General features: G+C 46.2%; 1 protein-coding gene across 1 annotated transcript in view; it reads left to right on the forward strand.

Moving 5' to 3' along the window:
* The window catches only part of LOC129816675 (aryl hydrocarbon receptor-like), a 76,660-nt gene that overhangs the window by 43,734 nt on the left and 6,919 nt on the right, over window positions 1–26,007 (forward strand). The window contains exons 3-9 of the mRNA XM_055871439.1: window positions 15,027–15,127; window positions 21,800–21,889; window positions 24,225–24,345; window positions 24,539–24,678; window positions 25,167–25,369; window positions 25,639–25,748; window positions 25,846–25,987. Of these exons, the coding sequence (XP_055727414.1) occupies window positions 15,027–15,127; window positions 21,800–21,889; window positions 24,225–24,345; window positions 24,539–24,678; window positions 25,167–25,369; window positions 25,639–25,748; window positions 25,846–25,987 (907 nt within the window). The remainder of the gene's footprint in view (window positions 1–15,026; window positions 15,128–21,799; window positions 21,890–24,224; window positions 24,346–24,538; window positions 24,679–25,166; window positions 25,370–25,638; window positions 25,749–25,845; window positions 25,988–26,007) is intronic.

The raw sequence follows: 26,007 nt of genomic DNA on the forward strand, positions 1-26,007 counted from the left end.
CTGTTCTCCTGGGTTGTCACTATGTAGTACTGTATGGTTACTGTTTTCCTGGGTTGTCACCATGTAGTACTGTATGGTTACTACTCTCCTGGGTTGTCACCATGTAGTACTGTATGGTTACTCTTCTCCTGGGTTGTCACCATGTAGTACTGTATGGTTACTGTTCTCCTGGGTTGTCACCATGTAGTACTGTATGGTTACTGTTCTCCTGGGTTGTCACCATGTAGTACTGTATGGTTACTGTTCTCCTGGGTTGTCACTTGGCTGCCAGACTGGGGAGGTCAGTGGTGTTCCTGCAGCTGAGGAGGAGAGGCCTGAAGGTTTCCCATTACCGCAGACCCAATAGAGCCAGGCTAGTCCCGCAGTGAACCCAATAGGACCAGGCTAGTCCCTCAGTGAACCCAATGGGACTAGGCTAGTCCCGCAGTGAACCCAATGGGACCAGGCTAGTCCCGCAGTGAACCCAATGGGACCAGGCTAGCCGCCTGTGAACCCAATGGGACCAGGCTAGTCCCGCAGTGAACCCAATAGGACTAGGCTAGTCCCGCAGTGAACCCAATGGGACCAGGCTAGTCCCGCAGTGAACCCAATGGGACCAGGCTAGCCGCCTGTGAACCCAATGGGACCAGGCTAGCCGCCTGTGAACCCAATAGGACTAGGCTAGTCCCCCAGTGAACCCAATAGGACCAGGCTAGTCCCCCAGTGAACCCAATAGGACTAGGCTAGTCCCCCAGTGAACCCAATGGGACCAGGCTAGCCGCCTGTGAACCCAATGGGACCAGGCTAGCCGCCTGTGAACCCAATAGGACTAGGCTAGTCCCCCAGTGAACCCAGTAGGACCAGGCTAGTCCCCCAGTGAACCCAGTAGGACCAGGCTAGTCCCCCAGTGAACCCAATAGGACCAGGCTAGTCCCCCAGTGAACCCAGTAGGACCAGGCTAGTCCCCCAGTGAACCCAGTAGAACCAGGCTAGTCCCCCAGTGAACCCAGTAGGACCAGGCTAGTCCCCCAGTGAACCCAGTAGGACCAGGCTAGTCCCCCAGTGAACCCAGTAGGACCAGGCTAGTCCCCCAGTGAACCCAGTAGAACCAGGCTAGTCCCCCAGTGAACCCAGTAGGACCAGGCTAATCCCCCAGTGAACCCAGTAGGACCAGGCTAGTCCCCCAGTGAACCCAGTAGGACCAGGCTAGTCCCCCAGTGAACCCAGTAGGACCAGGCTAGTCCCCCAGTGAACCCAACAGGACCAGGCTAGTCCCCCAGTGAACCCAGTAGAACCAGGCTAGTCCCCCAGTGAACCCAGTAGAACCAGGCTAGTCCCCCAGTGAACCCAATAGGACTAGGCTAGTCCCCCAGTGAACCCAATAGGACCAGGCTAGTCCCCCAGTGAACCCAGTAGGACCAGGCTAGTCCCCCAGTGAACCCAGTAGGACCAGGCTAGTCCCCCAGTGAACCCAGTAGGACCAGGCTAGTCCCCCAGTGAACCCAATAGGGCCAGGCTGGATAATATTATACTGTATGAGTCCAAAGGCCCATATGTTTCAGGACATCAGTAAATCTACAGTAGATTAGATTACACAAGAACGCTGCAGGCCCTAATGCTGGAAAAACCACCTCAAAGAAAAACAAACAAGGTTTAATATGCTTCCCCTGAAAGGAAACAGTCATTGTAGTAAACCGTGATCTTGTCCTATTCTAACTCCTACGCTGATTCACTCCGACATACTGTGCAGCACATGAATACACAGTACATTACTACAACTCATATCACATATAGTAGTGCTAGATCTCGCTCTCTCTCCCTCCCCCCCCCCTCTCTCACACTCCCCATTTTTTTCTCTCTCTCTCTCTAAAGCTGTTCTGCAGGTCAGAACCTGCTTATCGACTGATGATGCACGCCACTCAGACACCAGGGGAGAAACCAAAACTCCATTCAACTGTGGGGATTTACTGGCTTTGAACTCACACAGATTGGGTGGGCTCAGGAGGGCTGAGGTGTGTGTGTGTGTGTGTGTGTGTGTGTGTGTGTGTGTGTGTGTGTGTGTGTGTGTGTGTGTGTGTGTGTGTGTGTGTGTGTGTGTGTGTGTGTGTGTGTGTGCGTACAGTACATGCGTGTGTGTGTGTCACTAGGATTGGGCATGTTTTTTGGGGAAGACGGAAATAGATTGGCTCTATTTTGCAGACGATGCCCTTTGCAGACGGGGACATGTGACTAGAAAATATTACAAGTTGGAACCACAGACAAAGGGAGCTTCTCTCTCATTTTCTTTGAAACAATAACATGAAGTGACAGATTGGAGTGACAGCTTTCACCGCATTATACCACAGTCCAAAGAACAAAGGTTGAAAATGAGGCAAGTTTCAGTGGTCTAACATCTTGCTGAGAGCTTTTCAACTTCCTGATGGGGCACTTCACTCACATTGGCTTCTCCTCTCTTTCTCTCTTCTCCTTAAATCTCACAGCCAAAGCAAGCAGACAAGCTAAATGCCAGTAGACGAGCCAGGCACAAACTGTCTCTCTCTCTCTCTTCTCCATTAATGCCAGTAGACGAGGCAGGCACAGACTGTCTCTCTCACTCTTCTCCATAAATGCCAGTAGACGAGGCAGGCACAGACTGTCTCTCTCTCTCTTCTCCATAAATGCCAGTAGACGAGCCTGGCACAGACTGTCTCTCTCTCTCTTCTCCATTAATGCCAGTAGACGAGGCAGGCACAGACTGTCTGTCTCTCTCTTCTCCATAAATGCCAGTAAACGAGGCAGGCACAGACTGTCTCTCTCTCTTCTCCATAAGTGCCAGTAGACGAGGCAGGCACAGACTGTCTCTCTCTCTCTCTACTCCATAAATGCCAGTAGACGAGGCAGGCACAGACTGTCTCTCTCTCTCTTCTCCATTAATGCCAGTAGACGAGGCAGGCACAGACTGTCTCTCTCTCTCTTCTCCATTAATGCCAGTAGACGAGCCTGGCACAGACTGTCTCTCTCTCTCTCTTCTCCATAAATGCCAGTAGACGAGCCAGGCACAGACTGTCTTAATCTCTCTCTCTTCTCCATTAATGCCAGTAGACGAGGCAGGCACAGACTGTCTCTCTCTCTCTTCTCCATAAATGCCAGTAGACGAGGCAGGCACAGACTGTCTCTCTCTCTCTTCTCCATAAATGCCAGTAGACGAGGCAGGCACAGACTGTCTCTCTCTCTCTTCTCCATTAATGCCAGTAGACGAGCCTGGCACAGACTGTCTCTCTCTCTCTCTTCTCCATAAATGCCAGTAGACGAGCCAGGCACAGACTGTCTTAATCTCTCTCTCTTCTCCATTAATGCCAGTAGACGAGGCAGGCACAGACTGTCTCTCTCTCTCTTCTCCATAAATGCCAGTAGACGAGCCAGGCACAGACTGTCTCTCTCTCTCTTCTCCATTAATGCCAGTAGACGAGCCTGGCACAGACTTTCTCTCTCTCTCTACTCCATAAATGCCAGTAGATGAGCCAGGCACAGACTGTCTCTCTCTCTCTTCTCCATTAATGCCAGTAGACGAGGCAGGCACAGACTGTCTCTCTCTCTCTTCTCCATTAATGCCAGTAGACGAGCCTGGCACAGACTTTCTCTCTCTCTCTACTCCATAAATGCCAGTAGATGAGCCAGGCACACACTGTCTTAATCTCTCTCTCTACTCCATAAATGCCAGTAGACGAGCCTGGCACAGACTTTCTCTCTCTCTCTTCTCCATAAATGCCAGTAGACGAGGCAGGCACAGACTGTCTCTCTCTCTCTTCTCCATTAATGCCAGTAGACGAGGCAGGCACAGACTGTCTCTCTCTTCTCCATAAATGCCAGTAGACGAGCCAGGCACAGACTGTCTCTCTCTCTCTTCTCCATAAATGCCAGGCGCTGTGCAGTAATAAAATAGTTACACACTCCCTGCTGCCTCTTGCCCCAGGCGTTGTGTGTACTATTAGCAACATAAGCAGTGGGATCTCAGCCTTCCTTTTACAACTGGGGCTGTGCCAAAAACCGTCTTTTGTAATCCCTTCAATGGAAGTGGTTGTCTAAACAGGCTTCGTAGCTCTTTGGCGATGTCACACAGTGTTTCAGGTACAGACCAGTGGCATCACTCCCATTTCACATCACCTGTCAATCAACCTCGTTGGTTGTTTAAATAAAGAGTGATTACAGTTTCAAGAGGGGTACATTCTGTCTGAATAATCCCCTAGAATGTTAGTCGATGTGTACCCACAGATAAACACTGCTACAGTCTGACTCCTCAAATAATTATGTGAAAAAGATGGCATAGAACGTCGTAGATAGCTTTCATAAAAGCGATCTGAGACATTTGTCTATAAAAGTTTTAATTTTTCACAATAAAAAAGACATTTAAGGTTTATTTGTCAAATATTTGACTTGGATTATACGATACTACCCAATATCGACAGGTACAATAGCTTTTGATTTTCCCATTGCTAGAAGCGCTTCCAACATTTCACACCAGTGGAAAGCTTTTCCTCTCAGGATTAAATGTAAAACTGCATCCAGACCAGTGATCATGTCATGAAACCCTTAATGTATTTTTTAACCAAAGGAATGGCATATTTGGGCTGTTTAGTTCTCGTTCTTCTGAAAGTCTGCCCAGGTAGGGTAGGGTAAAGCCAGGGAATGGTCATCCAAGAGCCTAAAAGCCATTTGCCACATACAGTCAGTCAACACACATCATACCATTCTCATTGCCACGTAAATAAATACACATACTATATTTTTACGCATATTTAACCCCTTGCAAACACAGATATACAGCTTAATGTGTTAGTATTTTTCCTGTTGGGAATCTGCAGCTTTTTTTTTGTGACCGATTCTTCTCGGAGAAGAATGCCTGGTTCGACTGGTTGTGTTTCATGTTGTCTAAAGAAGAACCCTTTCACACAGAGAGACTATTCACAACTGTAATCATTATAACTGCTAGCCTCTATGTAAACATGCCATATCTGTTTGGCGATCTTGGGAATACCCTCTCTACAGTTTATTACTGTATGTTCTCTTTCATTTTAATTGCATAGAATAAAAGTTGTTTGTATAGGGTTACATGTTTTGCCAGAAGCAAGTCAACATATCTGTGAAGCCCCAGAAATATGAGTAGTTGTTTTGTAGCAACAGGAGATGCTTGACAGTTCCATTCATATAATGGGAAAGGATTTTCATAGAATTGGATTCATTCCAATCAACTAGAGTTTTTCAGTGATGAGTTGTGCTTTGATCTGACATGGAGTATTAAACCCTTCAGTCTAGCCTTGTCTTTCTAATGGGATACTATGCCTATAATGTCCACAAGCATGCTGCAATAAAATCAGGAGCTGTTTTGTCTTCTATCAATATTACACGGTTCATAAAGCCTGTTACAAAATATTCATAATTAATATTGTAAAGAGAGACATTCTCCTTAATAAAGCTGGTGTCCATCTGTTTTTCAGTGAAAACCTGGCAAGTTGACTTGTTCAACCAAAACATCACGGTCTTTTTAACAAGGAGTTAAAGACTGAACATAAATAGCCCATGTTTTTGGTACGAACTGGCAGCCAATATTGTAATTTAGAGGAGAGCAGAAAAAGTAGATGTAGTCAGTGGCAAGGCTTCAAACCCATTGAGTGAGAGCAGAATCATCTCTCGTAATCTTACACATGCCAGTTGTTTTCACTCTGCGTCTCCTAATGTTTGGCTGTGGTACAGGGACGAGGACTGGGACGGGACAGGGATGGGGATTGGGATGGGACGGGTACAGGGATAGGACGGGGACAGGGATGAGACTAGGATGGGACGGGGACAGGGACGTGGATGGGATGGGCACATGGACTAGCACGGGATGGGACATGGATGGGATGGGGACTGGCACAGGGATGGGACAGGAACTGGAACAGGGGTGGGACGGGGACAAGGACAGGGATGGGACAAGGATGGGACGGGGTGGGATGGGGACAGGGATAGGAATGGGATAGGCACAGGGATCGGATGGGGACAGGGACTGGCACAGGGATGGGGCAGGGTGGGGACAGGGATGGGACGGGGACTGGCACAGGGATGGGATGAAGAAATACACTGCAGGGACAGAAGAGCAATACTAGACAGGAATTATTGTGTCCTGTAGAATCACGTAAGCCTCGTCTTAGAGACCAACTCTGTGTTTCTGTCCAGTAGAGGACAGGACATAGATAGGGGTGTGTGGTGGATCAATGAGTAATGACAGAGTAGAGAATGACAAAAAGAGAAGGACAGAACAAGCCATGAGAGAGATGATTGGCAGACGAGTGAAGTAGGTATGACAGGGGGAAGGAAACCAGTAGAATAGTTGAGCGGAGTAGAGAGGAGGAGTTGGGCCAGTGAGGGGGAGGGAGAGGGAGGGAGAGAGAGGGAGAGGGAGGGAGGGAGGGAGGGAGGGAGAGAGAGGGAGGGGGAGGGAGGGAGGGATGGAGAGAGGGGGAGGGAGGGAGAGAGGGGGAGGGAGAGAAAGGGAGGGAGGGAGGGAGGGAGAGAGGGGGAGGGAGGGAGGGGGAGGGAGAGAGAGAGAGAGGGAGGGAGGGAGAGAGGGGGAGGGAGGGAGGGGGAGGGAGGGAGAGGGAGGGAGGGAGAGATCATGAGCAGATAGGCTCCTGCATCTTTCAGCATGTTCTTAGAAAAATATAGATTTGGAGTTAGATAAACTTGGATTTTTTGGCAGGGTCATGTGCAGGATTCTACCCTCCACAGCATAACATTCGCTCCAGATCACAATTCAAAACCTACAACCTGATTTTGGACGGAATTACTGAATTACCTGGGAGGCCCAAGCTATACAGCAAATGCTCTGGCAAACAAACTGAAAACACCATCCAACCTGGAACTGAGTGAGTAATGTTTAGTCTGAAGCTAGATTTTATATTCAAAAGCCAAGAAGAAAAATATATTACAATGATAGATTTTACTTAATGAGGACTGAATGCTAAGTCTGGAACAGTAATGGTAGAGGGCAACCCCAAACAGTTTCAGCTGGACTTTCACCTAATCAAAGAATTAGCTCAGCAGGAGAAGCTCTCCCTTGAAAAAGATACCCCCCCCGAGCGGGTCAGACCAGACTTCTTCATTATATAACCCCACAGACGAGCAACCCCAAGCAGAAAGTCAACCTCCCAGCACAGAGTAGTACCCTCTCATTGAAATGAAGGATACATGTACCCAGCTGGAGGTGAGGCAGGTGGAGCTGGAACAGCAGGTGATTACACTCCAGTCAGCACAGACCCAGACAACAGTCCGGCACAACAACACCCCCTTAACCAGACCCGGAGAGCTGGATGTGGAGAGAGACATATCTGCACTCTGGACAGTGGCGAGACAACTTCAACAGGAGAAAGAGCAGGAGAAGAACACAGCACTAGAGGAGAGGATCAGACTGCTGGACGAGAGGGTGTGGTGGATGGCGTGTGACAGAGAACAACCTACTAGAGAGGTGGCCACCCCCACAGAGAAGCCAGCAGAACAGCCCACCTCAGCTCCCGACAAAAGTCTCGACACCATAGCAGAACAGTCCACCCCTGACCATAGCCTCAAAATCACAGCTAGTACAGACAAATGAAGAACACCAAGCCCAGGGGATCTCACCCCCTCTGAACACCAACCCTGTCAGCCACCCTGATAGCCCTCCTGACAACCCCCCCACGCCCACTGAGGACATACACAAGACACAGATTGTTCTCCTTGGACACCTAACTCCTTATGGGCTAGGTGTCCAAACATCCAGCGCACCCTAGACCTTCTGTCTGAGGACCAACTAGGTTCACCTAGCCACATAATAATACACACAGGCACAAACGACCTGAGAGCACAGCAGGAAAGGGAGAGATAGAAAAAGCTTCTTCTACTTTCCCCAATGCACAAGTGGTTATCTCCACCCTGCTACCACAAAAATACTTCCACCCTGCCACAGTACAGCGGGTAAATGCAAGTATTTCCCGTGACTGTGCCTCAAAACCAAATGTTTTCCTGGCCCACCACTCCACCCTGGACTTGAACAGCCTTTACGACCAGGTCCACCCACCCACCCCAACCAATCAACACCCCCCCAAGTCAACCATGCGCACACCCCATTTAGGCCCCCCCAGATCAGACCTATGCCCCTCCTGCCCACCCATGTCCCCTACTCCCGCAAAGAGGACCTCAACATGAAAGTTACACATACTCCCAGGCCGTGAGCGGGCAAACAGGCCCAACCCCTACTCTTACACTAGCCCAAGCTAATGGAATGTACCAGATGCTCAGCAGGCTCTGTTCACACTTACTGGCATGAGGCCAAACCACCCGACCAACAATATTGGACACTTTATGGAACACAAAGCCTTCACTATCTCATCCTGGAATATCCCAAGCCTGAGGTCATCTGCCTTTGGCCTAAAGAGCAGGAACCTGGACTTTATCAAAGAAATCAGAAATACAGATATCGTCACCTTACAAGAAACATGGTATAGAAGAGACGGACCCACTGGTTGCCCTTTAGGTTACAGAGGGCTGGTAGTCCCGTCCACCAAACTACCAGGTGTGAAACAGGGAAGGGACTCAGAGGGTATGCTAATTTCGTATAGAGCAGACCTAACTCACTCTATTAAATTAATCAAAACAGGAACATTTTACATTTAGCTAGAAATTCAAAAGAAAACGATCTAAACAGAGAAAAATGTCCTCCTGTGTGCTACCTATATCCCACCACTATATACCCAAACTTTAATGAAGACAGCTTCTCCATCCTGGAGGGTGAAATCAATCAGTTCCAGGCTCAGGGACATGTACCAGTCTATGGCGACCTAAATGCCAGAACTGGACAAGAACCTTACACCCTCAGCACACAGGGGGACAAACACCTGCCTGGAGGTGACAGCATTCCCTCCCCCATATGCCCCCCTAGGCACAACCATGACAACATAACAAACAAAAACAGGTCACAACTCCTGCAGCTCTGTGGCACGCTGGGTAGGTGCATAGTCAATGGTAGGCTTTGAGGGGACTCCTATGGTAGGTACACCTATAGCTCATCTCTTGGCAGTAGTACTGTAGACTACTTTATCACTGACCTCAACCCAGAGTCTCTCAGAGCGTTCACAATTAGCCCACTGACACCCCTATCAGATCACAGCAAAATCACAGTCTACTTGAACAGAGCAAAACACAATCATGAGGCATCAAAGCCAAAGGAACTGAGTAATAATAAGAAATGCTATAGATGGAAGGGATGTGGTGTGGAAACCTACCAAAAAAACAATTAGGCAACAACAAATTCAATCCGTTTTAGACTACTTCCTGGACAAAATGTTCCACTGTAATAGTGAAGGTGTAAACTTGGCATTAGAAAATCTTAACAGTATATTTGACCTCTCAGCTACCCTATCAAATCAAACAGAAAACTGAAGAAAATTAACAACAATGACAAATGGTTTGATGAAGAATGCAAAAACCTAAGAAAGAATTGAGAAACCTGTCCAACCAAAAACATAGAGACCCAGAAAACCTGGGTCTACACCTTCACTATGGTGAATCACTAAAATATTACAGAAATACACTACAGAAAAAGATGGAACAGCACGTCAGAAATCAGCTCAATGTAATTGAAGAATCCATAGACTCTAACCACTTCTGGGAAGATTGGAAAACACTAAACAAACAACAACACGAAGAATTATCTATCCAAAATGGAGATGTATGGGTAAACCACTTCTCCAATCTTTTTGGCTCTATAACAAAGAACAAACAGCAAAAACATATAAACTTAGCAAAAAAGGAACGTCCTTTTTCAGGACCCTGTCTTTCAAAGACAATTCGTAAAAATACAAATAACTACACAGATCTTCATTTTAAAGGGTTTAAACACGGTTTCCCATGCTTGTTCAATGAACCATAAACAATTAATGAACATGCACCTGTGGAACGGTCATTAAGACACTAACAGCTTACAGACGGTAGGCAATTAAGGTCACAGTTATGAAAACGTAGGACACTAAAGAGGCCTTTCTACTGACTGAAAAACACCAAAAGAAAGATGCCCAGGGTCCCTGCTCATCTGCATGAACGTGCCTTAGGCATGCTGCAAGGAGGCATGAGGACTGCAGATGTGGCCAGGGCAATAAATTGCAATGTCCGTACTGTGAAACGCCTAAGACAGCGCTACAGGGAGACAGGACAGACAGCTGATCGTCTTCACAGTGGCAGACCACGTGTAACAACACCTGCACAGGATCGGTACATCCAAACATCACACCTGCGGGACAGGTACAGGATGGCAACAACAACTGCCTGAGTTACACCAGGAACGCGCAATCCTTCCATCAGTGCTCAGACTGTCCGCAATAGGCTGAGAGAGGCTGGACTGAGGACTTGTAGGCCTGTTGTAAGGCAGGTCCTCACCAGACATCACCGGCAACAGCGTCGCCTATGGGCACAAACCCACCGTCGCTGGACCAGACAGGACTGGCGAAAAGTTCTCTAGACTGACGAGTCACGGTTTTGTCTCACCAGGGGTGATGGTCACATTCGCGTTTATCATCGAAGGAATGACCGGTAAACCGAGGCCTGTAATCTGGAACGGGATCGATTTGGAGGTGCAGGGTTTGTCATGGTCTGGGGCGGTGTGTCACAGCATCATCAGACTGAGCTTGTTGTCATTGCAGGCAATCTCAACGCTGTACGTTACAGGGAAGACATCCTGGTCCCTCATGTGGTACTTTTCGTGCAGGATCATCCTGACATGACCCTCCAGCATGACAATGCCACCAGCCATACTGCTCGTTCTGTGCATGATTTCCTGCAAGACAGGAATGTCAGTGTTCTGCCATGGCCAGCGAAGAGCCCGGATCTCAAGAGGAAGAGTGGGGTAACATCTCACAGCAAGAACTGGCAAATCTGTTGCAGTCCATGAGGAGGAGATGTACTGCGGTACTTAATGCAGCTGGTGGCCACACCAGATACTGACTGTTACTTTTGACCCCCTCTTTGTTCAGGGACACATTATTCCATTTCTGTTAGTCACATGTCTGTGGAACTTGTTCAGTTTATGTCTCAGTTGTTGAATCTTGTTATGTTCATAGAAATATTTACACATGTTAAGTTTGCTGAAAATAAACACAGTTGACAGTGAGAGGATGTTTCTTTTTTGCTGAGTTTACATGATCAAATACAAATCTTGAATCAACTATTAAAGACTACCAGAACCCACTGGATTCTCCAATTACCTTGAATGAACTACAGGACAAAATAAAAACCCTCCATCCCAAAAAGGCCTGTGGTGTTGATGGTATCCTCAATGAAATTATAAAATATAAAGACAACAAATTACAATTGGCTGTAATTAAACTCTTTAACATCATCCTTAGCACTGGCATCTTCCCCAATATTTGAAACCAAGGACTGATCACCCCAATCCACAAAAGTGGAGACAAATTTGACCCCAATATATTTTATCTGTGGGATATGCGTCAACAGCAACCTTGGGAAAATCCTCTGCATTATAATTAACAGCAGACTCGTACATTTCCTCAGTGAAAACAATGTACTGAGCTAATGTCAAATTGGCTTATCTTACGACAGACCACGTATTCACCCTGCACACCCTAATTGACAAACAAACAAACCAAAACAAAGGCAAAGTATTTTCATGCTTTGTTGATTTAAAAAAATAATAATTTGACTCAATTTGGCATGAGGGTCTGCTATACAAATTGATGGAAAGTGGTGTTGGTGGGAAAAACATACGACATTATAAAATCCATGTACACAAACAGCAAGTGTGCGGTTAAAATTTTGAAAAAACACAGATTTCTTCCCACAGGACCCTGGAGTGAGACAGGGATGCAGCTTAAGCCCCACCCTCTTCAACATATATATCAACGAATTGGCGAGGGCACTAGAACAGTCTGCAGCACCCGGCCTCGCCCTACTAGAATCTGAAATCAAATATCTACTGTTTACTGATGATCTGGTGCTTCTGTCACCAACCAAGAAGGGCCTACAGCAGCACCTAAATCTTCTGCACAGATTCTACCAGACCTGGGCCCTGACAGTAAATCTCAGTAAAACCAAAATAATGGTGTTCCAAAAAAGGTCCAGTCGCCAGGACCACAAATACAAATTCCATCTAGACACCGTTGCCCTAGAGCACACAAACTATACATACCTTGGCCTAAACATCAGCGCCACAGGTAACTTCCACAAAGCTGTGAACGATCTGAGACAAGAATGGCAGCCTTTCTATACCATCAAAAGGAACAATTCAACATACCAATTAGGATCTGCCTAAAAATACTTTAATCAGTTATAGAACCCATTTCCCTTTATGGTTGTGAGGTCTGGGGTCCGCTCACCAACCAAGAATTTACAAAATGGGACAAACACCAAATTGAGACTCTGCATGCAGAAATCTGCAAAAATATCTTCAGTGTACAACATAAAATACCAAATAATGCATACAGAGCAGAATTAGGCCGATACCCGCTAATTATCAAAATCCAGAAAAGAGCCGTTGAATTCTACAACCACCTAAAAGAAAGCGATTCCCAAACCTTCCATAACAAAGCCATCACCTACAGAGAGATGAACCTGGAGAAGAGTCCCCTAAGCAAGCTGGTCATGGGACTCTGTTCACAAACAGACCCCACAGAACCCCAGGACAGCAACACAATTCGACCCAACCAAATGATGAGAAAACAAAAAGATAATTACTTGACACATGGAAAGAATTAACAAAAAAACATAGCAAACTAGAATGCTATTTGGCCCTAAACAGAGAGTACACAGTGGCAAAATACCTGACCACTGTGACTGTACATAGTCAAAGCTTTCCTTAAGTTTGGGTCAGACTCAGTGAGCATAGCCTTGCTATTGAGAAAGGCTGCCATAGGCAGACATGGCTCTCAAGAAAAGACAGGCTATGTGCACACTGCCCACACAGTGAGGTGGAAACTGAGCTGCACTTCCTAACCTCCTGCCAAATGTATGACCATATTAAAGACACATATTTCCCTCACATTACACAGATCCACAAAGAATTTGAAAACAAACCAGGTTTTGATAAACTCCCATATCTACTGGGTGAAATACCACAGTGTGCCATCACAGCAGCAACATTTGTGACCTGTTGCCACAAGAAAAGGGCAACCAGTGAATAACAAACAACATTGTAAATACAACCCATATTTATGTTTATTTATTTTCTCTTTTGTACTTTAATCATTTGCACATTGTGAGAGGGAGGAGTGGTTAGAGGGAGTTGGGGCGGAGGGAGGGAGGGAGTTGGGGCAGTGGGAGGGAGGGAGTTGGGGCAGTGAGAGGGAGAGAGGGAGTTGGGGCAGTGGGAGGGAGGGAGTTGGGGCAGTGGGAGGGAGGGAGTTGGGGCAGTGAGAGGGAGTTGGGGCAGTGGGAGGGAGGGAGTTGGGGCAGTGGGAGGGAGGGAGTTGGGGCAGTGGGAGGGAGGGAGTTGGGGCAGTGGGAGGGAGGGAGTTGGGGCAGTGGGAGGGAGGGAGTTGGGGCAGTGAGAGGGAGGGAGTTGGGGCAGTGAGAGGGAGGGAGTTGGGGCAGTGGTAGGGAGTTGGGGCAGTGAGAGGGAGGGAGGGAGTTGGGGCAGTGGGAGGGAGGGAGTGAGAGGGAGGGAGGGGAGGGAGTTGGGGCGGAGGGAGGGAGGGAGTTGGGGCTGTGGGAGGGAGGGAGTTGGGGCAGTGAGAGGGAGGGAGTTGGGGCAGTGGGAGGGAGGGAGTTGGGGCAGTGGGAGGGAGGGAGTTGGGGCAGTGAGAGGGAGGGAGTTGGGGCAGTGGGAGGGAGGGAGTTGGGGCAGTGGGAGTGAGGGAGTTGGGGCAGTGGGAGGGAGGGAGGGAGTTGGGGCAGTGGGAGGGAGGGAGTTGGGGCAGTGGGAGTGAGAGGGAGTTGGGGCAGTGGGAGGGAGGGAGTGAGTTGGGGCAGTGGGAGGGAGGGAGGGAGTTGGGGCGGAGGGAGGGAGGGAGTTGGGGCAGTGAGAGGGAGGGAAGGAGTTGGGGCAGTGGGAGGGAGGGAGGGAGGGAGTTGGGGCGGAGGGAGGGAGGGAGTTGGGGCAGTGAGAGGGAGGGAGGGAGTTGGGGCAGTGAGAGGGAGGGAGGGAGTTGGGGCAGTGAGAGGGAGAGAGGGAGTTGGGGCAGTGAGAGGGAGAGAGGGAGTTGGGGCAGTGAGAGGGAGAGAGGGAGTTGGGGCAGTGAGAGGGAGAGAGGGAGTTGGGGCAGTGAGAGGGAGAGAGGGAGTTGGGGCAGTGAGAGGGAGAGAGGGAGTTGGGGCAGTGAGAGGGAGAGAGGGAGTTGGGGCAGTGAGAGGGAGAGAGGAAGTTGGGGCAGTGAGAGGGAGAGAGGGAGTTGGGGCAGTGAGAGGGAGAGAGGGAGCTGGGGCAGTGAGAGGGAGAGAGGGAGTTGGGGCACTGGGAGGGAGGAGGGAGGGAGGGAGTTGGGGCAGTGAGAGGGAGGGAGAGAGTTGAGGCACTGGGAGGGAAGGAGAGAGAGAGAGAGAGAGAGAGAGAGAGGAAATGGGTAATTGAGGATAGGCAGGTAGCCTAGCGGTTAAGAGCGTTGGGCCAGTAACCAAAAGGTTGTTCGTTCGAACTCCCGAGCCGGAAAAGTGGAAAAAAATATTTCATTCTGGCTTTGAGCAAGGCAGTTAACCTTCAACAACAACTGCTCCCCGGGCGCTGATGACATGGATTAAGGCATCCCCCCGCACCTCTCTGATTCAGAGGGGTTGGGTTAAATGCAGAAGATGCATTCAGTTGTGCAACTGACTAGGTATCCCTGTTTCTCAAGTGGGAGGAAGGGAGTGAGTGAGTGAATTTTGGAAGAAGGACAGAATGAGGGGCAGACAGTGAAAAAGGGTGAGAGAGAGATGGGAACATAAACTTAGAAGAGTTGGCTTAGGGCAGGTGAAAGTTCCAAATATCCAGACCCCAGAAACCCCAGATTCCTGTGTGTATTGCTTTCTGGATAGCGTGCTGATGTGAGCTTGTTGTTCTCCCTCTCTGTCTGCAGCAACCATGAAGAAAAGCAGTGTCCTGTTTCCTGGGGGCGATGGCCTGAACATGAATGGGATGAACGCCCCAACCTTCTCTGAGGGGGACCTACTTCTCCAGGTACAACATGGCACAGTACAGACAGACAGACAGACAGACAGACAGAGAGCAGTTTGGGATGGGCCCATAGTGTCTAAATGTCTTGATTGACTGACAGACATCTCAGCACCCAGAACCAAATCTTCTGTGGGTGCTGGCCAGTTTTGAATGTTAAAAGTCATAAGACACTACTGGCTGGCAGACGAGTAGGTAAAGACCCAGACATTGTTCATGCGCTTGTTAATCCAGGTGGATTGAGTTATAATCCAGGAGCATCCATTTAGCAGGAAGTTTTGACAGGTGAAATAGGTTGTCTGACAGGTGAAATAGGTTGTCCTGGTACTTCCTGCCAAGGCCTGGTCACGGTTTACAACGCTTAACAAAGCGAATGCTCGCCCAGTGCTCTAGCATGCTGTTTTCTCATTCTCAGATGTCAGGTACATTTTCACACCAAGTGATGACTGGCATGTTTGGGATTCCTCTCTCAAGATGGAGGCTGGTATGATCATCAGTCAATGCAGAGGGAACTGTGATAGACAGTAAACAGGTTGCCAGATTATAATACCCCCATTGTTAGGACCAACGCCGGAGATGAGAAGCAGGTACAGGAAGTTGAACATTTTAATGAGGAACAGCATCGGCACACGGGTAAACAAGGACATATGACAATCAATGCAGAAGCAGGGAATAGAGCGGGGAACCAGACAGATATATGGGAGGTAATGACAGAGGTGATTGAGTCCAATAATCACTGATGCGCGTGACGGGGAGAAGGCAGGTGTGTGTAATGATGGTGGCAGGAGTGCACAATGCTGGGTAGCCTGGCGCCCTCATGCGCCGGGGAGCTGGAGCAAGCGTGACACCCATAGTAAACAGGTTGCCAGATTATAATACCCCCAAAGTAAACAGGTTGCCAGATTATAATACCCCCGTAGTAAACAGGGTGCCAGATTATAATACCCCCATAGTAAACAGGTTGACAGATTATAATACCCCCGTAGTAAACAGGTTGCCAGATTATAATACCCCCATAGTAAACAGGTTGCCAGATTATAATACCCCCGTAGTAAACAGGGTGCTAGATTATAATACCCCCATAGTAAACAGGTTGCCAGATTATAATACCCCCGTAGTAAACAGGGTGCCAGATTATAATACCCCCATAGTAAACAGGTTGCCAGATTATAATACCCCCGTAGTAAACATGGTGCCAGATGATAATACCCCCATAGTAAACAAGTTGCCAGATGATAATACCCCCATAGTAAACAGGTTGCCAGGTTATAATACCCCCGTAGTAAACAGGTTGCCAGATTATAATACCCCCATAGTAAACAGGTTGCCAGATGATAATACCCCCGTAGTAAACAGGTTGACAGATTATAATACCCCCGTAGTAAACAGGGTGCCAGATTATAATACCCCCGTAGTAAACAGGGTGCCAGATTATAATACCCCCATAGTAAACAGGATGCCAGATGATAATACCCCCGTAGTAAACAGGGTGCCAGATTATAATACCCCCTGTAGTAAACAGGGTGACAGATTATAATACCCCCTTAGTAAACAGGGTGACAGATTATAATACCCCCATAGTAAACAGGTTGCCAGATTATAATACCCCCGTAGTAAACAGGTTGCTAGATTATAATACCCACATAGTAAACAGGGTGCCAGATTATAATACCCCCATAGTAAACAGGGTGCCAGATTATAATACCCATGTAGTAAACAGGGTGCCAGATTATAATACCCCCGTAGTAAACAGGGTGCCAGATTATAATACCCCCATAGTAAACAGGTTGCCAGGTTATAATACCCCCGTAGTAAACAGGTTGCCAGATTATAATACCCCCTTAGTAAACAGGTTGCCAGGTTATAATACCCCCATAGTAAACAGGTTGCCAGGTTATAATACCCCCATAGTAAACATGGTGCCAGATGATAATACCCCCATAGTAAACAGGTTGCCAGATTCTAATACCCCCGTAGTAAACAGGGTGCCAGATTATAATACCCCCGTAGTAAACAGGTTGCCAGGTTATAATACCCCCGTAGTAAACATGGTGCCAGATGATAATACCCCCATAGTAAACAGGGTGCCAGATTATAATACCCCCATAGTAAACAGGTTGTCAGGTTATAATACCCCCGTAGTAAACAGGGTGCCAGATTATAATACCCCCTTAGTAAACAGGTTGCCAGGTTATAATACCCCCGTAGTAAACAGGGTGCCAGATTATAATACCCCCTTAGTAAACAGGTTGCCAGGTTATAATACCCCCATAGTAAACAGGTTGCCAGGTTATAATACCCCCATAGTAAACAGGTTGCCAGATGATAATACCCCATAGTAAACAGGGTGACAGATTATAATACCCCCGTAGTAAACAGGTTGCCAGATTATAATACCCCCATAGTAAACAGGTTGCCAGATTATAATACCCCCATAGTAAACAGGTTGCCAGATTATAATACCCCCATAGTAAACACCTTGCCAGATTATAATACCCCCATAGTAAACAGGGTGCCAGATTATAATACCCCCGTAGTAAACAGGTTGCCAGATGATAATACCCCCATAGTAAACAGGTTGCCAGATTATAATACCCCCGTAGTAAACAGGTTGCCAGATTATAATACCCCTGTAGTAAACAGGGTGCCAGATTATAATACCCCCATAGTAAACAGGTTGCCAGATGATAATACCCCCATAGTAAACAGGGTGCCAGATGATAATACCCCCATAGTAAACAGGTTGCCAGATTATAATACCCCCATAGTAAACAGGGTGCCAGATTATAATACCCCCATAGTAAACAGGTTGCCAGATTATAATACCCCCATAGTAAACAGGGTGCCAGATTATAATACCCCCATAGTAAACAGGGTGCCAGATGATAATACCCCCATAGTAAACAGGTTGCCAGATTATAATACCCCCATAGTAAACAGGGTGCCAGATTATAATACCCCCATAGTAAACAGGTTGCCAGATGATAATACCCCCATAGTAAACATGGTGCCAGATGATAATACCCCCATAGTAAACAGGTTGACAGATTATAATACCCCTGTAGTAAACAGCTTGCCAGATGATAATACCCCCATAGTAAACAGGATGCCAGATGATAATACCCCCATAGTAAACAGGTTGCCAGATTATAATACCCCCATAGTAAACAGGATGCCAGATGATAATACCCCCATAGTAAACAGGTTGCCAGATTATAATACCCCCATAGTAAACAGGATGCCAGATTATAATACCCCCGTAGTAAACAGGGTGCCAGATTATAATACCCCCGTAGTAAACAGGGTGCCAGATTATAATACCCCCGTAGTAAACAGGATGCCAGATGATAATACCCCCATAGTAAACAGGTTGCCAGATGATAATACCCCCATAGTAAACATGGTGCCAGATGATAATACCCCCATAGTAAACAGGTTGACAGATTATAATACCCCTGTAGTAAACAGCTTGCCAGATGATAATACCCCCATAGTAAACAGGATGCCAGATGATAATACCCCCATAGTAAACAGGTTGCCAGATTATAATACCCCCATAGTAAACAGGATGCCAGATGATAATACCCCCATAGTAAACAGGTTGCCAGATTATAATACCCCCATAGTAAACAGGATGCCAGATTATAATACCCCCGTAGTAAACAGGGTGCCAGATTATAATACCCCCGTAGTAAACAGGGTGCCAGATTATAATACCCCCATAGTAAACAGGATGCCAGATGATAATACCCCCATAGTAAACAGGGTGCCAGATGATAATACCCCCATAGTAAACAGGGTGCCAGGTTATAATACCCCCATAGTAAACAGGATGCCAGATGATAATACCCCCATAGTAAACATGGTGCCAGATGATAATACCCCCATAGTAAACAGGTTGCCAGGTTATAATACCCCCATAGTAAACAGGATGCCAGATGATAATACCCCCATAGTAAACAGGGTGCCAGATGATAATACCCCCATAGTAAACAGGGTGCCAGGTTATAATACCCCCATAGTAAACAGGATGCCAGATCATAATACCCCCATAGTAAACATGGTGCCAGATGATAATACCCCCATAGTAAACAGGTTGCCAGGTTATAATACCCCCATAGTAAACAGGTTGCCAGATTATAATACCCCCATACTAAACAGGTTGCCAGATTATAATACCCCCATAGTAAACAGGTTGCCAGATTATAATACCCCCATAGTAAACAGGTTGCCAGATTATAATACCCCCATAGTAAACAGGTTGCCAGATTATAATACCCCCATAGTAAACAGGTTGCCAGATTATAATACCCCCATAGTAAACAGGGTGCCAGGTTATAATAGCCCCATAGTAAACAGGTTGACAGGTTATAATACCCCCGTAGTAAACAGGTTGCCAGGTTATAATACCCCCATAGTAAACAGGTTGCCAGATTATAATACCCCCATAGTAAACAGGGTGCCAGATTATAATACCCCCGTAGTAAACATGGTGCCAGATGATAATACCCCCGTAGTAAACAGGTTGACAGGTTATAATACCCCCGTAGTAAACAGGTTGCCAGATTATAATACCCCCATAGTAAACAGGTTGCCAGATGATAATACCCCCGTAGTAAACAGGTTGCCAGTCAATACCCCCATAGTAAACAGGTTGCCAGGTTATAATACCCCCATAGTAAACAGGTTGCCAGATTATAATACCCCCGTAGTAAACAGGTTGCTAGATTATAATACCCCCATAGTAAACAGGTTGCCAGATTATAATACCCCCATAGTAAACAGGGTGCCAGGTTATAATAGCCCCATAGTAAACAGGTTGACAGGTTATAATACCCCCGTAGTAAACAGGTTGCCAGGTTATAATACCCCCATAGTAAACAGGTTGCCAGATTATAATACCCCCATAGTAAACAGGGTGCCAGATTATAATACCCCCGTAGTAAACATGGTGCCAGATGATAATACCCCCGTAGTAAACAGGTTGACAGGTTATAATACCCCCGTAGTAAACAGGTTGCCAGATTATAATACCCCCATAGTAAACAGGTTGCCAGATGATAATACCCCCGTAGTAAACAGGTTGCCAGTCAATACCCCCATAGTAAACAGGTTGCCAGGTTATAATACCCCCATAGTAAACAGGTTGCCAGATTATAATACCCCCGTAGTAAACAGGTTGCTAGATTATAATACCCCCATAGTAAACATGTTGCCAGATTATAATACCCCCATAGTAAACAGGTTGCCAGTCAATACCCCCATAGTAAACAGGTTGCCAGATTATAATACCCCCATAGTAAACAGGGTGCCAGGTTATAATAGCCCCATAGTAAACAGGTTGACAGGTTATAATACCCCCGTAGTAAACAGGTTGCCAGGTTATAATACCCCCATAGTAAACAGGTTGCCAGATTATAATACCCCCATAGTAAACAGGGTGCCAGATTATAATACCCCCGTAGTAAACATGGTGCCAGATGATAATACCCCCGTAGTAAACAGGTTGACAGGTTATAATACCCCCGTAGTAAACAGGTTGCCAGATTATAATACCCCCATAGTAAACAGGTTGCCAGATGATAATACCCCCGTAGTAAACAGGTTGCCAGTCAATACCCCCATAGTAAACAGGTTGCCAGGTTATAATACCCCCATAGTAAACAGGTTGCCAGATTATAATACCCCCGTAGTAAACAGGTTGCTAGATTATAATACCCCCATAGTAAACATGTTGCCAGATTATAATACCCCCATAGTAAACAGGTTGCCAGTCAATACCCCCATAGTAAACAGGTTGCCAGATTATAACACCCCCGTAGTAAACAGGTTGCCAGGTTATAATACCCCCATAGTAAACAGGGTGCCAGGTTATAATACCCCCGTAGTAAACAGGGTGACAGATTATAATACCACCGTAGTAAACAGGGTGACAGATTATAATACCCCCGTAGTAAACAGGGTGACAGATTATAATACCCCCGTAGTAAACAGGGTGACAGATTATAATACCCCCGTAGTAAACAGGGTGCCAGATTATAATACCCCCATAGTAAACAGGTTGCAAGATTATAATACCCCCGTAGTAAACAGGTTGCCAGATTATAATAACCCCATAGTAAACAGGTTGCCAGATTATAATACCCCCGTAGTAAACAGGGTGCTAGATTATAATACCCCCATAGTAAACAGGTTGCCAGATTATAATACCCCCGTAGTAAACAGGTTGCCAGATTATAATACCCCCATAGTAAACAGGTTGCCAGATTATAATACCCCTGTAGTAAGCAGGGTGCCAGATTATAATACCCCCATAGTAAACAGGTTGCCAGATTATAATACCCCCATAGTAAACAGGTTGCCAGATTATAATACTCCCGTAGTAAACAGGTTGCCAGATTATAATACTCCCGTAGTAAACAGGGTGCCAGATTATAATACCCCCGTAATAAACAGGTTGCCAGATTATAATACCCCCGTAGAAAACAGGTTGCCAGGTTATAATACCCCCGTAGTAAACAGGTTGCCAGATTATAATACCCAGATGAACAAAATGTCCTCTTTAATGCAACCCTGTCATTAATGCGTTTGTTTTTGAAGCTCATCTGGAGCAGTGAAAGTAAATGTTATATAGTGAGAGTGTGCATTACTGTATTAACATTGTATCTGGTCTTGCAGGCTCTGAATGGCTTTGTGCTGGCGGTCACAGCTGAGGGACATGTGTTCTATGCCTCTCCTACTATCCACGACTACCTGGGCTTCCATCAGGTAACTACTATATCATCACTGTAACGACGTTTACATTTCACATTTTAGTCATTTAGCAGACGCTCTTATCCAGAGCGATTTATAGTAGTGAGTGCATACGCCAGGGCTGTGGGAATCGAACCCACAACCCAGCACCATGCTCTACCAACACCATGCTCTACCAACTGAGCCACATGGGACATCACATCACATCTGTAACACAACTGTAACAACATCACATCTCTAACATAACACAACATCACATCACATCTGTAACATATAGGAGTTTGCGACAGTATTCACCCCCTTGGAATTTTTCCTATTTTGTTGCCTTGTACCCTGGAATTAAAATAGATTTTTGGGGGGGTTGTATCATTTGATTTACACAATATGCCTACCACTTTGAAGATGCTAAATATGTTTTTTGGTGAAACAAACAAGAAATAAGAAGAAAAAACAGAACTTGAGCATGCATAACCATTCACCCCCCCCCCCCCCCCCCAAAGTCAATGCTTTGTAGAGACACCTTTTACAGCAATTTCAGCTGCAAGTCTCTTGGGGTATGTCTCTATAAGCTTGGCATATTTAGCCACTGTGATTTTTGCCCATTCTTCAAGGCAAAACTGCTCCAGCTCCTTCAAGTTGGATGGGTTCTGCTGGTGTACAGCAATCTTTAAGTCATACCACAGATTCTCAATTGGATTTAGGTCTGGGATTTGACTAGGCCATTCCAAGACATTTAAATGTTTCCCCTTAAACCACTCAAGTGTTGCTTTAGCAGTATGCATAGGGTCGTTGTCCTGCTGGAAGGTGAACCTCCGTCCCAGAGGAGAGAGACAAGAGTAACATGTTGTTAACCAGGTCACCCTTCTAAGAGACAGAGAGACAAGAGTAACATGTTGTTAACCAGGTCACCCTTCTAAGAGACAGAGAGACAAGAGTAACATGTTGTTAACCAGGTAACCCTTCTGAGAGACAAGAGTAACATGTTAACCGGTGTGAGCAAGGCAAGGTGGAGAGCTAAGCCCACTGCATAACTTGGTAAGAATCCACATTTCCATGTATCATCAAAGAAAGCGAATGTGCGACTCAACCACCTGTTAACGAACCAAAATAAGCAAGGTGTTAAAGGAAGTGTCTTGTAACAAATTTGCAGTTGCGCTTCGCCTTTCTCCAGGTAATCATAGTTTGACAATTCCTTATGTAGTCATGGCCTTGTCTTCCACAGAGGAAGAGAGATGACATTGTTGTGGATGTACTAGGTCACTCCAAACTGAACTACATGATCTACTGTAGCAGGAGTGCATATAGTACGTATATAGTAGGTACAGTACGATCCAAATAGTACGATTCCAGACCCTTAACACAGTACTGAGGCGTTCATTTAGAAAAATATGTGGCTATTCTTAAGTAGCCAATGATGTAGTAACTTGCAACCAAACATACTGTACATAGAACCGGGACGATGTCTTTTAACAAAAATAGACGATGAATAATCCTACAGGTTTTACAGTATTTGTTCTCCCCAACAATATAGTTGTGGGTTGTCCTCTTAATTACAATTATACACTATAGGGTATTTTCAGTGCTAACAGGTGTGTCTTTAATATCCTGCTTTGAAGTTTACTTTGACCCTTTATGAGTTGTCACTCATGGACTGTCCCCACCGGGTGATCAGCACACCAGACACACCCAGAGCTTACTGTGTTTCCCACTTAGGCCATAAATCACAAGACAGACAGTGTTTATAGTTGTTGGATGATAGTTAGGGTTAGGGTTCGCTCAAAGCATTTCACATTGGTTTTTCAGTAGAAATGCATTGTTTCAGTTAATTCAGTTTGACCGAGGCAAAATGTATGAGTGCCGTCTGACTGATGGGCTATGTGGCAATGTGATGTTACTCTGTCGGGTTCCAACTTCCAAGAGTCCGCTTTGGCTTTGACCACAAACCTCATAGTTCCTTTTGTTCTGAGAGAAACTTCTAAGTAACAAGTGAATCACATGAAACCAGGAACAAACAGTGTCCAGGGCCCACTTCAGACTTGTGGCTTCAGGGTTTGTTTGCTTAGTAACAGACATGCTTTTGTAAGACTTCATAAGCTCCGGTCCATTACATTGTCGTTATAGTTTTTCAGGGGTGGGCAACACAGTTGCAAGTCCTACTAAAGTCCTATTAGTTGTCCATTCCAGAGGAGACTACAAGTGAAGTACCCATGTCATTAAGAAGCCCTGATACGGCTTGTAGACACCATTATTATTATGCCTCTACAATAACAATGGAGGCTACAGCCATAGTCATAAACTAGATTTAACTTTGATGGAGTTGAGTTTGCCCTCTCTCTTTGTCTGTCTGTAGTCAGACGTGGTCCACCAGAGTGTGTTTGAGCTGATCCACACAGACGACAGAGCCACGTTCAGACGACAGCTACACTTTGCCCTCGACCCCAAGCCCTTTGACCCAGAGCAGGGAGGAGACGGTGAGTGACCTGGAGGGAATGGGTTGTGAACAGTTTGGGTCATTTTTTTCTGTGGATTTTAGTGGAAGTCATCGATTGATGTCAATATAGGAGCATGTTCGAGCTAGGTGTGTTTACTTCAATTTAAGATTTGGCCCATGTTTTTGATGATAAGCTCTCATTTTACGATCTTCCACCACATTTCTATGTTCAGGCATGGCGAGCAGCAGTGACATCACCAGGAACATCGTGACCTATAACCCTGAGCAGCTCCCACCAGAGAACTCCTCCTTCCTGGAGAGGAACTTCGTGTGTCGCTTCCGCTGCCTCCTGGACAACTCCTCTGGCTTCCTGGTGAGTCTCTCATCTATAGAGCTGTAGAGAAAACATCCACTTTGTATTGTCACCAGAAAGCACTTCATACACTGTTTTGTGTCAAAAGAACACACACCAGCACTGTTGATGAATATGACCGTATGATGTGAGTGGTGGATCTTGGCAAAGTTTGGCAAAACTTTTTATATAATCACTATCACTAGGCACGTTTCAGATCAATCTCTAGCTAAGTTTCAGATCAATCACTAGCTAAGTTTCAGATCAATCACTATCACTAGCCACATTTCAGATCAATCACTAGCCACGTTTCAGATCAATCACTAGCTAAGTTTCAGATCAATCACTAGCTAAGTTTCATAACAATCACTAGCTAAGTTTCAGATCAATCACTGGCCACGTTTCAGATCAATCACTAGCTAAGTTTCAGATCAATCACTAGCCACGTTTCAGATCAATCACTAGCTAAGTTTAAGAGTCTAACATACCTTTGTTCTCCTCATATCCAGGCTCTGAACTTCCAGGGGCGTCTGAAGTTCCTCCATGGCCAGAGCATGCTGGGGGATGACGGGACGCGCAGCCAGCCCAGGTTGGGCCTGTTCACCATCGCCACCCCTGTCCACACCCCGTCCATCCTGGAGATCAGAACCAAGACAATCTTCTTCCAGACCAAACACAAGCTGGACTTCACCCCCACGGGTGTCGATGCCAGGTGACTCTAAAGGCCTGAAACGAATTCTCACTGGGTCCCAAAAAAAGTTGGCAGGCTTACATTTAGGAAGGAAGTATGCTAGCATTTAATCTAAGTGCCTTGATCAAATGTAGGTCTTGATCAAAAGGGAACTGTTTTTAAAAGGTCACTATTTCACTTTTCTATTCAACATGTTTGAGGGATGACTTCACAGGTGAACATGATGTGTAATGTGCTGTACTTTCCACTAACGCTAACATGGTGTGGCCTGCCCTGTTGTCTCTCTACAGGGGGAAGGTTGTCCTGGGATACTCAGAGATTGAGTTGTGTATGAGAGGCTCTGGGTATCAGTTCATCCACGCAGCTGATATGATGTACTGTGCAGATAGCCATGTCAGAAGTATGTTTACAATGGGTTCATAATAACTCTCTAGCAATTATTTGTTTGATCTTTATTTTTGTATGCTTATCTAATGATATCAATATTTTTCCCGCAGTGATTAAGACAGGAGAGAGTGGTCTGACCACGTTCAGACTGCTGCAAAAGACTGGGTGCTGGGTCTGGGTCCAGGCCAATGCCAGGCTTGTCTACAAAGGAGGAAGGCCCGACTTCATCATCGCTCGCCAGAGAGCTTTACTGTGAGTAATTAATATCTGAA

The sequence above is a fragment of the Salvelinus fontinalis genome, chromosome 19 (assembly GCF_029448725.1).
Source record: "Salvelinus fontinalis isolate EN_2023a chromosome 19, ASM2944872v1, whole genome shotgun sequence".
NCBI lineage: Eukaryota > Metazoa > Chordata > Actinopteri > Salmoniformes > Salmonidae > Salvelinus > Salvelinus fontinalis.